Source organism: Parus major, chromosome 2 (assembly GCF_001522545.3).
Source record: "Parus major isolate Abel chromosome 2, Parus_major1.1, whole genome shotgun sequence".
Lineage (NCBI taxonomy): Eukaryota > Metazoa > Chordata > Aves > Passeriformes > Paridae > Parus > Parus major.
The window spans coordinates 40172371-40185087 of NC_031769.1; the positions used below are offsets into that span (position 1 = coordinate 40172371).

A 12717-nucleotide genomic window follows, 5' to 3' on the forward strand; every position below is an offset into this window, starting at 1 on the left:
TGTCTTTGGGATGAAAAAGTATGGTGTGGCAGGACTTTCCTAGAAGCCAGTGGACTCACTAGAGCAGAGAATGACTCTATTGATGGGGTCCTGGAACTTCTACATTTTCAAAGCTCACAACTGCAAAATTAATTTTGTAAATAAACTCTGCAGGCTCTGTAAATACCATAGTCCTGCTGGGTACAGCCATCTGAGCCCAGATATTAAATCAAAACTTAAATTGCTCTGTCCTGCCTTGTTCTACAGCTTTTGTGTCTCTCATGTCTCCCTGTGAAATACTGCCTCCTTACAAAATGGCTTTGATGTTACCATAAGGTGAAGTTTTTTCTTAAAGACTACAAATGTTTGATCTGTAGAGGTTGGTTCTTACATGGGTATTTCAATCAGATGTTCTGTGTGATTTGCACATGAAATGTTACCAAAATACTTATAATTTGGAAGGCAGTTAGGAATTAAAATAGTTATCAGATCTTGGTCAGTATGAATGCTTGGTCTAATTGTGAACCCAGTTATTATTGTGCACAGTTTTTTATTGTGGAGGAGAAGGATTTGCTAAGGCTGAAAAAGAAATTAATCCAACTTTCTCATTAAAACATACTTTGAAAGAGATCATTAATTGTGCACTGACCATTCATTGTCATACCAATGACTTTCTAATTATTTTTCTTCACATTAACAAAATAGAGGTGGTTTAAGACCCACATGAATGTTCACAATGCACATGGCTGTTTTTACTGAAAATGTTACTTTCATTGTTGCAAAAAAATGAGAAGAGATTAAACTCTTCCTGACACGCTGAAAAATACTCTGTCTTCAAAAATATTCATAATAAAATCAGCTAAAATGCATAAAAATGTCCTGTTACTGTTTTTTGTATATGTAATTCTTGCCATTGCTGGACAGATGATGCTATGTGACAGTGGGGAGCAAGCTTTTCTCAGTAACTCCTAAGACAGTAAAAGTTTCAGAGCACCTGAAATAATGAAGACTCACAAATGCAAATGACAGCTTTCATCTTCCTTTATGAAGCACATGCTCATGAATATATACATTTTTGCACATGTAGGAGCTCAAGTGTATCTGCCTTCCGATGAATGAAAGAATACGGAAATTATGTATTCAGAATTAGTTAGAAGTTTGCTTTATTTTGTTGAATTCTCCGATTTAATTGAAATTCCCTTCCTGAGCTGGAACATTTCTTAGAGACTGCCAGATTCGAGAAGGGGGCACTGTTACCCCTTCTCCTTCCTTCAGAAGTTTTTGTGCTATTTAATAGCAGTGTTGCTTTTGGTGATACTAACAGCCTTTTGGCAGTTCTGTGCTGTTTGTCTGCACAATCTGTCCATCTAAAGTAGCAGAGCATGAGAAGCTGATCTCCTGAGGGAACTCCAACAATATCGACAGGCTTGATTGACATAAAACCAGTCTCTCTCTTTCACCTCCACTGAACTCTCAGAGTAAATTCAGGGCCTGACTGAAGTGAGATAGGGTTTTAGCCATTGACTTCCATGGGAACAGAATCTGAGCACTAGCAGCTACTGCCCTCTCCTAAGGCAGCCCTGAATGTCTTGGCAAATGCTGTTTAGAAGCATTATCAGTTTGATCCCACTTCCTTCTCAAGACTCAAAGCCAAGTTCAGGGCTATTTATGTCCTATTAACTAGAGAGGGCTTTGGATGGGAACTGCAGCAAGCATTTAAATATTTTCCTTGAAAAAATGGGTTATGGCTTAATGAACCTTGTTCAGGTTAAAGCAGTTATTTATTGTTGATATTTGTGTTTGTTTGCTGTCAGGTAGAGGTCAATGAAAGAGCAGTGCCTTCTATCTTGAAGAGTTTATCAGGATGGAATAGCCTGAAACTTGTTTCAAGTGAATCAATTCTCACTTTTTGTTCAGGAAAATAACAACAGTAGATTTTCCAGATATGCTTCAAAATACCACATATGCTTAAAACTTAGTGGATGTCAAGAACCATACAAAAAGATCTGCTTATCACTTCAAAATGTGAACATCTACAGATATCCAAATTACATTTTCTATTAAGTCAGCAGTACAAAAGGTGAGAGAAGAGGCAGAGACACAGGCATTTATTTTCAGTCCATGTGTTCACACAGAGGAAAAAGAGAAAAGTAAAAATGCAGTCCATAAATTGAAGACTGTCTGCATGGAATGGAAAAGAAAAGAAACAGAAAAGTTTAAAATATTCCCTTTTTTCTTTCCTCTTCTTCTGAAGTATTTGGGGTGAAATATACCACTTCTACTGCTGAATATTATTCATCTGATGTTGATATTGTTTGACTAGTACCTAAATATTTTCTTTTTTGAATTGATAACCATGGTACCTAATTGTGATTCCTTTCTTGGCTGAAGTAAATTTATTCTTTTTAAAGCATGCTGGAAATTTAATGAAACCATTAAAAAATAATTCTACTTAGAAATAATTATGCTCTCATGGTGGAATGGGATGTGGTCTTTCTAGTATCTTTTGTTGCTACTTCATTACTGCATACAGTAAGAATGATGGTAATAATATTTGGGTGCATCTGATCTTGGAAAGACTGGAGGACCTTTCTTACAAAGCATTTCTAGAGGGCTAAAGTAAAACAAGATTTGAGTTCTTCTGTGTACTTAGAGCGATGTCTTTGAACTCCCAAGATGGTTGCATTCTACTTTATGACCTGAAAGAAGAGAGATAATTAATTTGGTTTTATATATATGTCTGTATAGAGGTTGGTTACCATAATTGTTTCCAGGTGTAAACCATTAGGACCTACACCACTTCAGAGTTATTAAGATAATTTTCTGTCTTGTTTGATGCTACATGCATGTGTTTAGGGGAAAAAACCAAAACCAACAAAACCCTGAAAATCCTCAACCCAGAACCATCCTATATGGGCTCTGTCTTCCTGACAGAATATTTTGGTTTGAAATTTCTACTTATTTTAATGTTGGTCAATACAGACTGCTTTTATCCACAGAATTACCCCAATTTATCATAGAGGAATATAATCTCCCATGCAGAAACTTGCCTGTATAGAGCATTGTCCTTTTCCACCTTCTTTCCAACCTCCTGAAAAGTGTATACAATATTTTTTTCACATTTTTTCTAGATGGGGTTAGTAAAGTTGTTTGGTAGCTCTATTAGATCACAATCAACTTTAGGAAGTCACTAATTAACAAATATGAGGTTGTCAGATGGTAATGCTAGAGAGGGGAATTCCGGAAATGGTAACAGCTTCCTATTTGTGGTTGGCTAATACAGAGAGAGAAGATGTGTAGATTTCCTACCCTGTTAAACCACATCACAGTACATGGGAAAATACCACATGTGTTCATTAGCAGATGATCAGGGCATGTCTAAAGATCCACTGTGCAGATGGTTTTTGCATGGTCCTCCTGATGGTATCATATGTTGCTTGGTAGTTGAACTTTTGAAGCTTCAGATGTGATATTTAATAGGTTTTTCCCTAATGCTGGCTTAGCACCTACTCCTCCCTCACAATCACATCAAAGTGAACTCTAAGTAACCATTCTGAAATCATGCAGCATCAGGCCATAGAGTAAAACCAGTGAAAGCACAGGGAAATCAGCCCTGTAAAGTCTCTCCATCTGCAGAAAGAATCTCCATATCCACCTGGATGCTTTTAAACCTTCATTATTTTAAATTTAATATGGTTGGCTGAGCATTGCTTCTACAAAAATATGATACAATAATCAAAGTTGGAGGTGGGGAAGGACCTCTGGGGTCACACAGTCAAGGTTTCTGCCAATAATGGATTGTTTCTTGCAGTTCAGTTCCTAGTGACCTTGGAAATTACTAGCCTGGTAAAATGGTAATGAAAAAACAAAGCTGCTATAGCTTCAAAAGTAGCCAAAGTGATGCTGTCCCAGTGTGAAATTGTGGTTTTGATATGAGATTCTCTCCATTCATTGTTTCTTGGTTGCAGTGTTTAAGTGATCATGGTTTTAAGCTACACTTTCTGACCCATTTTGAATTGGCTATAGTCAGGAGGTTGTTGGAGACTAGCTTGTTTTAATACCATATGAACTTGTCCCTTAACCAAATCATAATTTTTATAACAAATGAATAAGTCAAAAACTTGATTAGCCCCTCTACCCAAAAATTTTTCTTCATGTCTCTGCAGTTGTATTCTTTCAATATTTCTAGCCCCCCAGAAAGAAGAAATGGGAAGGAAAAAAACACAGATTTCTTAGTTTTTCCATCAAAACTCTTGGTTAATTAATTACAGACTTATTATGCCTGGGAATGCAACGATTCCTGAAAAGTCTCAGATGTGACACGTGATTTTTACATTTCATTCAAACAGGCAAATATTCAAAAAAAACTTCTCTGCTGATGTAGGCAATAAAGCACAACTCTAGCATACACCTAAGTGGGTAGAATTTGCCCCCCCTTTTAAGGATGAAGCAGGAGAGACAAGCTCCCACCAGCAGAGTAATTAAAATTATGCTTAAAAGAATATTTTAGGAGGCTGTCAAAAGCTGGGTAGATGGGAAAGAGATCCCAAGACACCAAGTTCCCTTCCTGTTGTGCCTGTTTGATGTGTGCTAATTTCTTCTCTAGAGGACCCTATTGTTGGCTGCCTTTTGGGGTGTGATAATCCTTTCTTCCTGGGACTCTGCCCTCCTCCCCCATTATTGTATTCACACACTCCAGATCTCACTCGGAGAGGAAAAGAGTTTTCTCAGCTGCCAACTTGCTTAAAAGAGGAGTTAAGAGGAAAAGAAAGCTGATTGGAGTGGGCTTGGCAAAAGTCTCCATTTTATTCTGTTTTGTCAGATTTTTAAAGGACTGGATGTTGAGGAACACCAAAATAGTGAGAACACTTATTCCTTAAACAGGTTCTTGCAGAGTTTTTACAACTAAAAACAGAAAGCTGCTTTACTAAAGCAGTGTTTATCCTTGCACTAATGCTGGTCATGAATACGTGTCTAACTTAGCTGGAACTAATGCCTGACTATACTGTTCCACTACAGCAACTTAACATTCTGCGTAGGCTGATTATTTTTTCAACAATATTTGCTAAATTCTTTTAAGGGCTGCCAGTATATATTTTTTGAAGCTTAGTTAATAAGAACAGCTGCCAGTGGAGTCAAGGCTAAAAGAGGCAAAAAAATATCTGCAGAAGGCAAGATTTTACTTCAAAAGATCAGTATTACAAAGCACTACTGTTGCTGGTATAATCACTTTCTTTGGGGGGGATGCTAATATAGACTGGGTTTCTTGTCTTCACAGCCCCCACTGAGCCTTTGCTGTGCAAATTTGCTGATGGAGGGCAAAAGAAGCGCCAGAATCAAAGCAAATACACACAGAATGGAAGGCCGTGGCCCAGAGAAGGAGAGGTAAGTGCCACGTAGCAATTATTTTCCTGGGGTTTGGCAGAAGTCAGCAACAGACCTGGAGGTCTACCTTTCAGGCTGTGAAGAAATCAGATTGCACACAAAATGTAATAGTTTCATACAGTAAAAAGCTATGTAAGCAGTGGGGAGATGGAGGTTTATGATAATGTGCAGAGTGTAAAGTTACAGGAAAGGAGAATTTCCGAGCTTAGTGTGGAACTGTGCACAGCCTGGTCCCACTGTGAGTGCACTGCAGGCAGACCTGAGCCGAGGATTCTCTTACTGGTGAGCCATCAGCACCCAAGGTGTGCCTTTTACAAACTAAATCAATTTACACTGAAGCAACTTAACAGTGTTACTTCCTCCATCTAGATCCTGGTGGTAAAATATCCATAGGGAATATGAGAGCTGTTCTAAAATAGAGAGGTGTACATGCAGATGTAGGGTCCATGTAAAAGTTTTCTGAAAGCTTTTCTGAGCTGAACTCTTCATTCTGTTCAAGACAAAACAATTTGTCTTGAAACAAAAACTCAGCTGCATCATGTATACAACATTTTAAAATTAAGTAATCTAATGGTTGCTCCTTGTAATGCTGCAAGTAGTCTGTTACTGGAGTTTCTTTTCTGTGTTCTTTTATATGAAGTGACCCCACCTGAAGGTGAAATAAGGGATTTTTTTGATTGTTCAAGAGTTTGTTTACTGTTTTTGAATTTTATTATTGGAAAAAGACTTGAATAAATAAGGTAGATTTGATCACAGTGCCTTCTTCTGCCTTGTGTTAGTTAGGCTGAAGGACTTGTAAATATTTCTATCCTAAACAACTATTCTTTGTGTTTATGGTTGAGCCTTCAAGGAAAAAAAGTATTGGTATCAATTGTGCTCCTCTAGAATACAAGTTGAGGGGGGGGAAAGAAAATGTCTCTTTTTGGGGAGGGGGTTGAGTGTTGCTATGTTTAATTAAATTTTATAAGGCAAACAAAAAAAAATTATTTGTTCTTTCTGAGTTACGTGTTTCTGGAGTATTTCTGCACTTTTGTAACTACTTGATTTTTCTAGCTGATACCTTTCAGACCTCTAGTTTATGACATTCATAAATATCATAAACTAGAGAAATGTCATAAACTAGAGAAATTAACTAGTCATAATAGAGAAATTATTAGCTCACCATTGGTGAGCTCGCTCCTAAAACAAACAGAAAGGCCTTTTGAAAGTGTAGAAATTTCTCCCACCATCCCATGATTGTTTGACACTGTTCCAACAGCAAAGGGTCCATTTTTGGATCTGTGGGCAGAAAATCACAGTGTGGCGGACATGTGTGCTACAGGACATTGCAGAGTTCTCCAAAGGCTCAAAAAATGGAGTTATCTTCTCAGGAGCCATTATGGTTTGTCATATTAGGGATCTACTTAGGAACAAGTCCCCAAGAAGTACTTCAAGCAGTAGACTCAGGTCAGCCTATAAAGACCTTGAAAAACAAAGATCTATATATAGGACACAACAATAAACCCTCAATAAGGTCAGCAATCCATATTTTAAAGACCTCTAAATCCCTTTTTAAAAAGTAAATATCATCATAGCTATTATCTCTGCTGTTTTATACTTCCTTCAGTTGAAATCAATAATAAAAGAGAATATAAAGTCAAAGCTAGCAAGTCACCATTATGCCTGTCACCTCAGGGCATCAGCTTATTGCACTTTGTGTAGTTCATTTGCTGCTAGTGGAGTGGTGCCTGTTAAGCCCGGTGATATCCTGGCGACCTAGAGGCAGGGTGTGGCTGGTGTGTTTGTAGTATCGACACTTAAAAACTGATTTTCAGTACTGGAAGATGTCATTCCTTGTTGCTGATCCTGGTCAACTACAGAGCTGTTGTCATGGAATAATGTAAACATGAAAAGATTGTAAAGATACAAATTCAGAAATATTTCAGCCTAGATTTTCTCAGATTTTCTCTGTTTGATAACATCTGATTGCTGCACACTGGATATTTTCTACCCAGAGCATCAAAGACAGGAATGCATGTTCTCTTTTAGGGTCCCTCATTTATTGAATTTCTTCCCCACTGTTAACTTTCTTACTTCCAATGGAAAATCTTTCTGTATAATTACTCTTATATTTCATATGCAATAAGGATTTTCAAACTGTGTTCTTTGACAATCTTATTGTAAAAATAATCTACCATTCACTTGTTTTTGAGGTAGCAGCACTTGAGTAACCTTCCTACAGTTTTTTCTGTAAATTTTCATTTCTTTTCATTTCTTTTTAAAAGAAATAAAAAGTGAGTAGAGAAAAGTAACTGGTTTATGACAAGTGTCATAGTTCTGATGACAAATGGCATCTGGAAATACTCCCTACACATCTGCTTTTTCTTGGTTTCTTCCCCAAAGAAAAGTATTGAAACAGCATCCAAGAGATTACTTCCATAGTGTTTCCACCCTGGCCAAATCCTGTGGTATCTAGACCAAGATGTATTTTGGCTATTGTTCACATAAGCCTTTGCATTCTTGAATACTTTAGTGAAGGGCATTTCTAAGACATCTGTGGTTTACCCAGCAATAGCACTGAGCGTGCATAAGGATTATTTCTCGGAAGAGCAGATCCCAGAGAAATGACGGCAACAGTTCTGTCACAGGCCTCAAACTTGAGCATGCAACGTAGAGACAGACAGCTGTGCCCAGCATTCTGCTGGAAGAAGCAAATGGCAGGAGATTTAGTGGGGAGGAACAGTTTTGCTGTAGTGTTATGTCTCTGGTCATGCTGTTTCCAGAGGTTTTGCTCTCTTTTATGAATAGCTTCTATAGAATTTTATAAGACAGGATTTCGTCTTTTGTTTTTTTTTGTAAAGTTGTCAGGTCATCCTGCAGAATGCAATAGAAAATCTGATTCCTATCTTACATCTTTGTACACTGCTTCATAATAATACAGTAATACTTTGACTGGCTGTTAAATTGCCTGCCCTTTTAAAGTCAAATTATTAGGAATACACTGAATTTCTCTAGGGCTTTTTGGGAGGTCTAGGGGGTAGGTTTGGTTACTTGGCCAGTTGTAACCAGGGAAGAATGCCAGATCTTGAATAGTGCTTTCTAGTCCTTACCCTTACGCTCTTGTTTGGAGTCTTGGGAAATGTTCAGCAGATTTACTGAGACATTTAACTGAGTGTTTGTAATGGTTGACCAGTTCTGGACTACAGAGCTGAGAGCTTATATTTGTGATGGCTTTATATAAGGATGTCATATTTGATATCTAACAGACAGGTGCAATAAATGTACAGTGAAACCTTCAAGTGTTGGAAATATTTACAGGGAAATTCTGACCCAGAAACTGACATAATTTCTGCACAAAGTCCAGTAATTTCTTTTTTGGGCTAGTTCCTTCTCACACTGGTTTAATTAAGCTCTCTCTTTTGAAACTTAACCTGACAAGCTTGTATTGGGATGGTGATAGAGGATAATCATATTCAAATTCTGTCTGTAAAATATTTGATTCAATTTACCTCTAAATTGCAATTGACAAGTTTAGAGGTGGGTGACATAAATCCCCTAAAATGTTTTAGTCAAAAATGCACCCAGGAAATCAAGTGTAGTCACAAAATGAGATCAGATTGGATTAAAAGCTGCAACATAAATTTTGCAACATAATTTTCTATTGCAGATTTAATGAAACCTTCTTCTGGTTATTCAGAAATGAAGTCTTTTAATACATGTATTTAAGAGCAGGCTTATTTGAAAATTACCTGGCAGACAGGGAGAAATATGCCTAAAATTTATTACTGTTTTCTAGAAATTGTAGCTTTTCTACATCTGGTCTCCCCAAAGTGACTAAGGTTTTTTTAATGGTCACAGTATTTTGAACCCTATGATATTTGATTTTCAAGTTTCTGTAAAATCTGGGCTATTTAAATAGTTACATTGCCTTGTAAGAGAGTACCACCCTTACAGTAATGTTGCATGCATCATAACAGTGACATGCACCATTGAATGCAATCCCCTTGTCATTGGATTTGGTCTGATGTCTTTAATGATATTCAATAATTGTCACTAATAATTCTTTTATTGATTGCTTTTTTTTGCTTCCATAATCTAAGTTACATTTTTTATTTCTAAAGAGCCAATGGTTTACCTTCCTTTCCTTCCCTTTCTTCTCTTCCTTCTTACTCTTTTCTCCTTTGTTTTCTTTCAAGCTCTGTTCATGGAATATCCAAAGAATTAGGCATGTTTTTAATTCTTTCTTAAAAATATAAAATAACCTGGTAGTTTGGGAATATTGCTTTTGTAACAGTTTCTCTTTTTTATCCACTATTCATTACAACTTTGCCTAAAGCAAACAGCAATTTAGAGAAAAACATGCAGTAGTTAATTTGAGACACTTTCCAAATTATTTTGTAAAGTCAGTTCCAGTGAGGGGCTGAAGCAGTTGACCCTAGTGCCAATGGTGCCTTCTTTACCAGCAGATGTACTTAGAAATTATTAGCAGTTCTGTCCCAGGCCTGTTTATAACTCAGGCATGGATTGTCTTTATGCTTCCAAGGAGATAGGTACTACTCAGTTGTGTTCCATAATCCTGATTGTCTTGGTCAGATGTATTGTGCACCTAGACGAGGAACTTTTTTTTGCTGTGAGAGGCAATTCCCAGTTCTGTTGACATAAGCACTAGTACCCTCATATGTAAACCACCCACAAAGACATTTACTAAATATATATTTAGCATGCCTGCAAGTTAAACCTTGGCACTTTGCATACTTAAGTTCAACAAAAGCTTGGTTAAACAAAGAGAGGCACTGAACCTGAAAAGAAGTCCTCTCTCCAGAGGGAGAAAGTGAAGGGCAAAAGATAACTGACCAGTAGATAAAAAGATCTAGAATAATGACACAAGGTGCTGTTACTGTGGGCAACATTTTGAAAAGATGCCTCAGTGGCACAAATACCAAAGACCAATTGGGATTTTGAGCTTATAAAGTACATAGAAATATTTTAAACCAATAGCCTATGTGAAATCACTGTCACTGCAGTCAGGATTTTAAAAGGGCCCTTTGTTTGGTTAAAACAGAATCAGCAGTGTACCTGTTCTTAGAGATTAGTTTTCTTTGTTTTCATTTTAGCTTTGAATTTCCTCCTCTAGTGAAAAATGTCATGCCATTTGCCCTGGAGATTTTCCTCCAGTTGGGTTTTCCTCCAAATTCTGCTGCTACAACAGTGTTTTCTTAGGCAGAATAAACAAATGTTGGAGACAGGGAAAGGACATACCATTTGCTGCTGTATCCCCAGCAGATATCAGGAGTGCTGCCAGCCACCCCCAGAAGTTTTCCTGACTCACTGCAGCACACACATCTAGTGTGCAGATGTAGGTGTAATACACAGCTGATATTGCACTGGATCACACTGATGGCAAAATGGGTGCTCCAGATCCCCAAAAGCAGATGGTTCATAGGCCTGAAGATGACATGGTTAAATGTATAGACTGGCTGTGGAAACAGAATAATTATGTTGTATTATATATGTTCTTTCAGGGCTTTTTTTGGGGTCCTTTTTTTTTTTTTTTCTTTTCAATTTTTGTAGACTTTGGCACTTGTATTTTAACTAATAAGATTAGTTGAAGTGGGAAGAAAGTGACTCAATCACTTTGAATTTGAATAGAAGCTGACAGACTTCCATTATAGTTCTGTAGGACAAAAGGGTTTCTTGTCATTCATTTGGGTATCTGAACTTGCTATTGTGTTTATCAGTGCAGTCTCTGATGTTCTGAGGTTCATGAATCACTTCCCAATTTTGACATCAATAGTGTGTATACTTTTCTCTCCACAACCACTTTTCCCCTCAGAATCAGCAGCTGCTTAAGGAGCACACATCACTGGGAAATGCTCCATTCCTTTCATATGCATCTAGATATCTAAGAGATGTCACATTCATATTCTGGATTTCTCCTTTAAAAAGGAAAGGGTCACCATTAAATTCAGAAGTCTTTCTAATAATGTTGAATATTTCTGTCAGAACTGTTTAAATAATCAAAGAAAGGAATTCTGCCAAATTAACTTTACTGGTGACTGAGCTTATTTTATTAAATCAGTATTTTGCATGAATCTCATCTGGGTTGATATCTTTTCTCTACTCTCTCTTCTTTCTTCAAAGTATTTCAATAAGGGTATCTTCTGTTAGGGCACAAGAGATGCTTGTGTTGTGATGCCTGGCAGATATTAGTGATGGAAACAAAACAAGTACAGGAATCTGAGTGTTGAAATTTCAATTGATTCTGTAGCCAAGAGCACACCCTGGGATGGCAGTCTTCCAGTGTGAAAGGGTGAAGGTATGAGTCAGTGGAGATTGGGAAGAGAGACTTGTCTTTTAGCCAACTCCCACATCAGTTCACCACAGAAATCCCTTAAGTGCGAGTGCACAACCTTACCTTTCTAAATCTCCTCTTAAGGAGGGGAAATACAGGGGGCCTTCTGCCTAGAAAACCCACCACATCCATGGATTTCACACCTTTTTAATTTTCAGGCCTCTCCATTTTTTTTCCAGTGGACTGTGGCCTCCTGCACAGCCCGAAATCCTGCAGTGGCTGCAGCCTCCCCTTGCAGAGGTGCTCCAGCACTAGGCAGAGGCTGCCCAGGGCAGGTGTGAGGAGATGATGGGGAGGTCTCACCTCTGAGAGGAAGGAATAGCACATCTTGTAGCAGGTCGATATTGCAGTGAATTTTTGGACAATGTCAGAAAGATGTACACTGAGAGTAGATGGTGATATGATGGTGAAGCTGTTCATGAAAGCAACTTTCCAACAGCACAGAAGATGCACAGGGCTTCACAGGTGATGCACAGAAGAAATTTGTCATTTATTGGTATTTATGTTTGCTGGAAGACAGATACTGCACTGATAAGCTTTTTCTTGTGAGACATCACAGGGTTAGAGAAATAATAAACCCACTGTATTTCACATGATATTGAAGATCTGATCATTTAGGTTCAAATCATAACAAAGGAAAAAAATCTAACCAGAAACAGAACATCTTGTCTTTGCCTGTGGAAAATTTTGACAGTAAAGAGTTGAGCAAAAGGCCTTCAAACTTCGTAGGGAAACCCTTGTTTTCCAGAGGCTTTTTTATATTTTCTGCTCTTTATTGAATGAAAGAACTTAAACTTAAAGACAGGTGCAGACCGAATCTCTTGAATCTCTTAGAAACTCTTTTACTGATGTCAGTAGTTATAAAACTACAGCAAAAAATGACAAAAACTTTCAATCTTTCCTCATGTCTTTAAATTCAGACACTTTGGTAAAAGTAGATAAGTAAACTTATATGGTTTAAGTAATCTTTTGAAAAATCTTTTTTTTTTTTTTTTTTTTTTTAACAAGCTAGGTTAATTTCT

The 12717-nt window shown here is 37.4% G+C and overlaps 1 protein-coding gene across 3 annotated transcripts in view; it reads left to right on the forward strand.

Annotated features, from left to right (window-relative positions):
* The window catches only part of RBMS3 (RNA binding motif single stranded interacting protein 3), a 446028-nt gene that overhangs the window by 349333 nt on the left and 83978 nt on the right, over positions 1-12717 (forward strand). For all 3 annotated transcript variants that reach the window (XR_004495821.1, XM_019005566.2, XM_015617215.2), the window contains exon 7: positions 5258-5364. Coding sequence is in view for 2 of the 3 variants with exons in the window: in XM_019005566.2 (XP_018861111.1) it covers positions 5258-5364 (107 nt within the window). In the remaining variant the exon portion in view is untranslated. The remainder of the gene's footprint in view (positions 1-5257; positions 5365-12717) is intronic.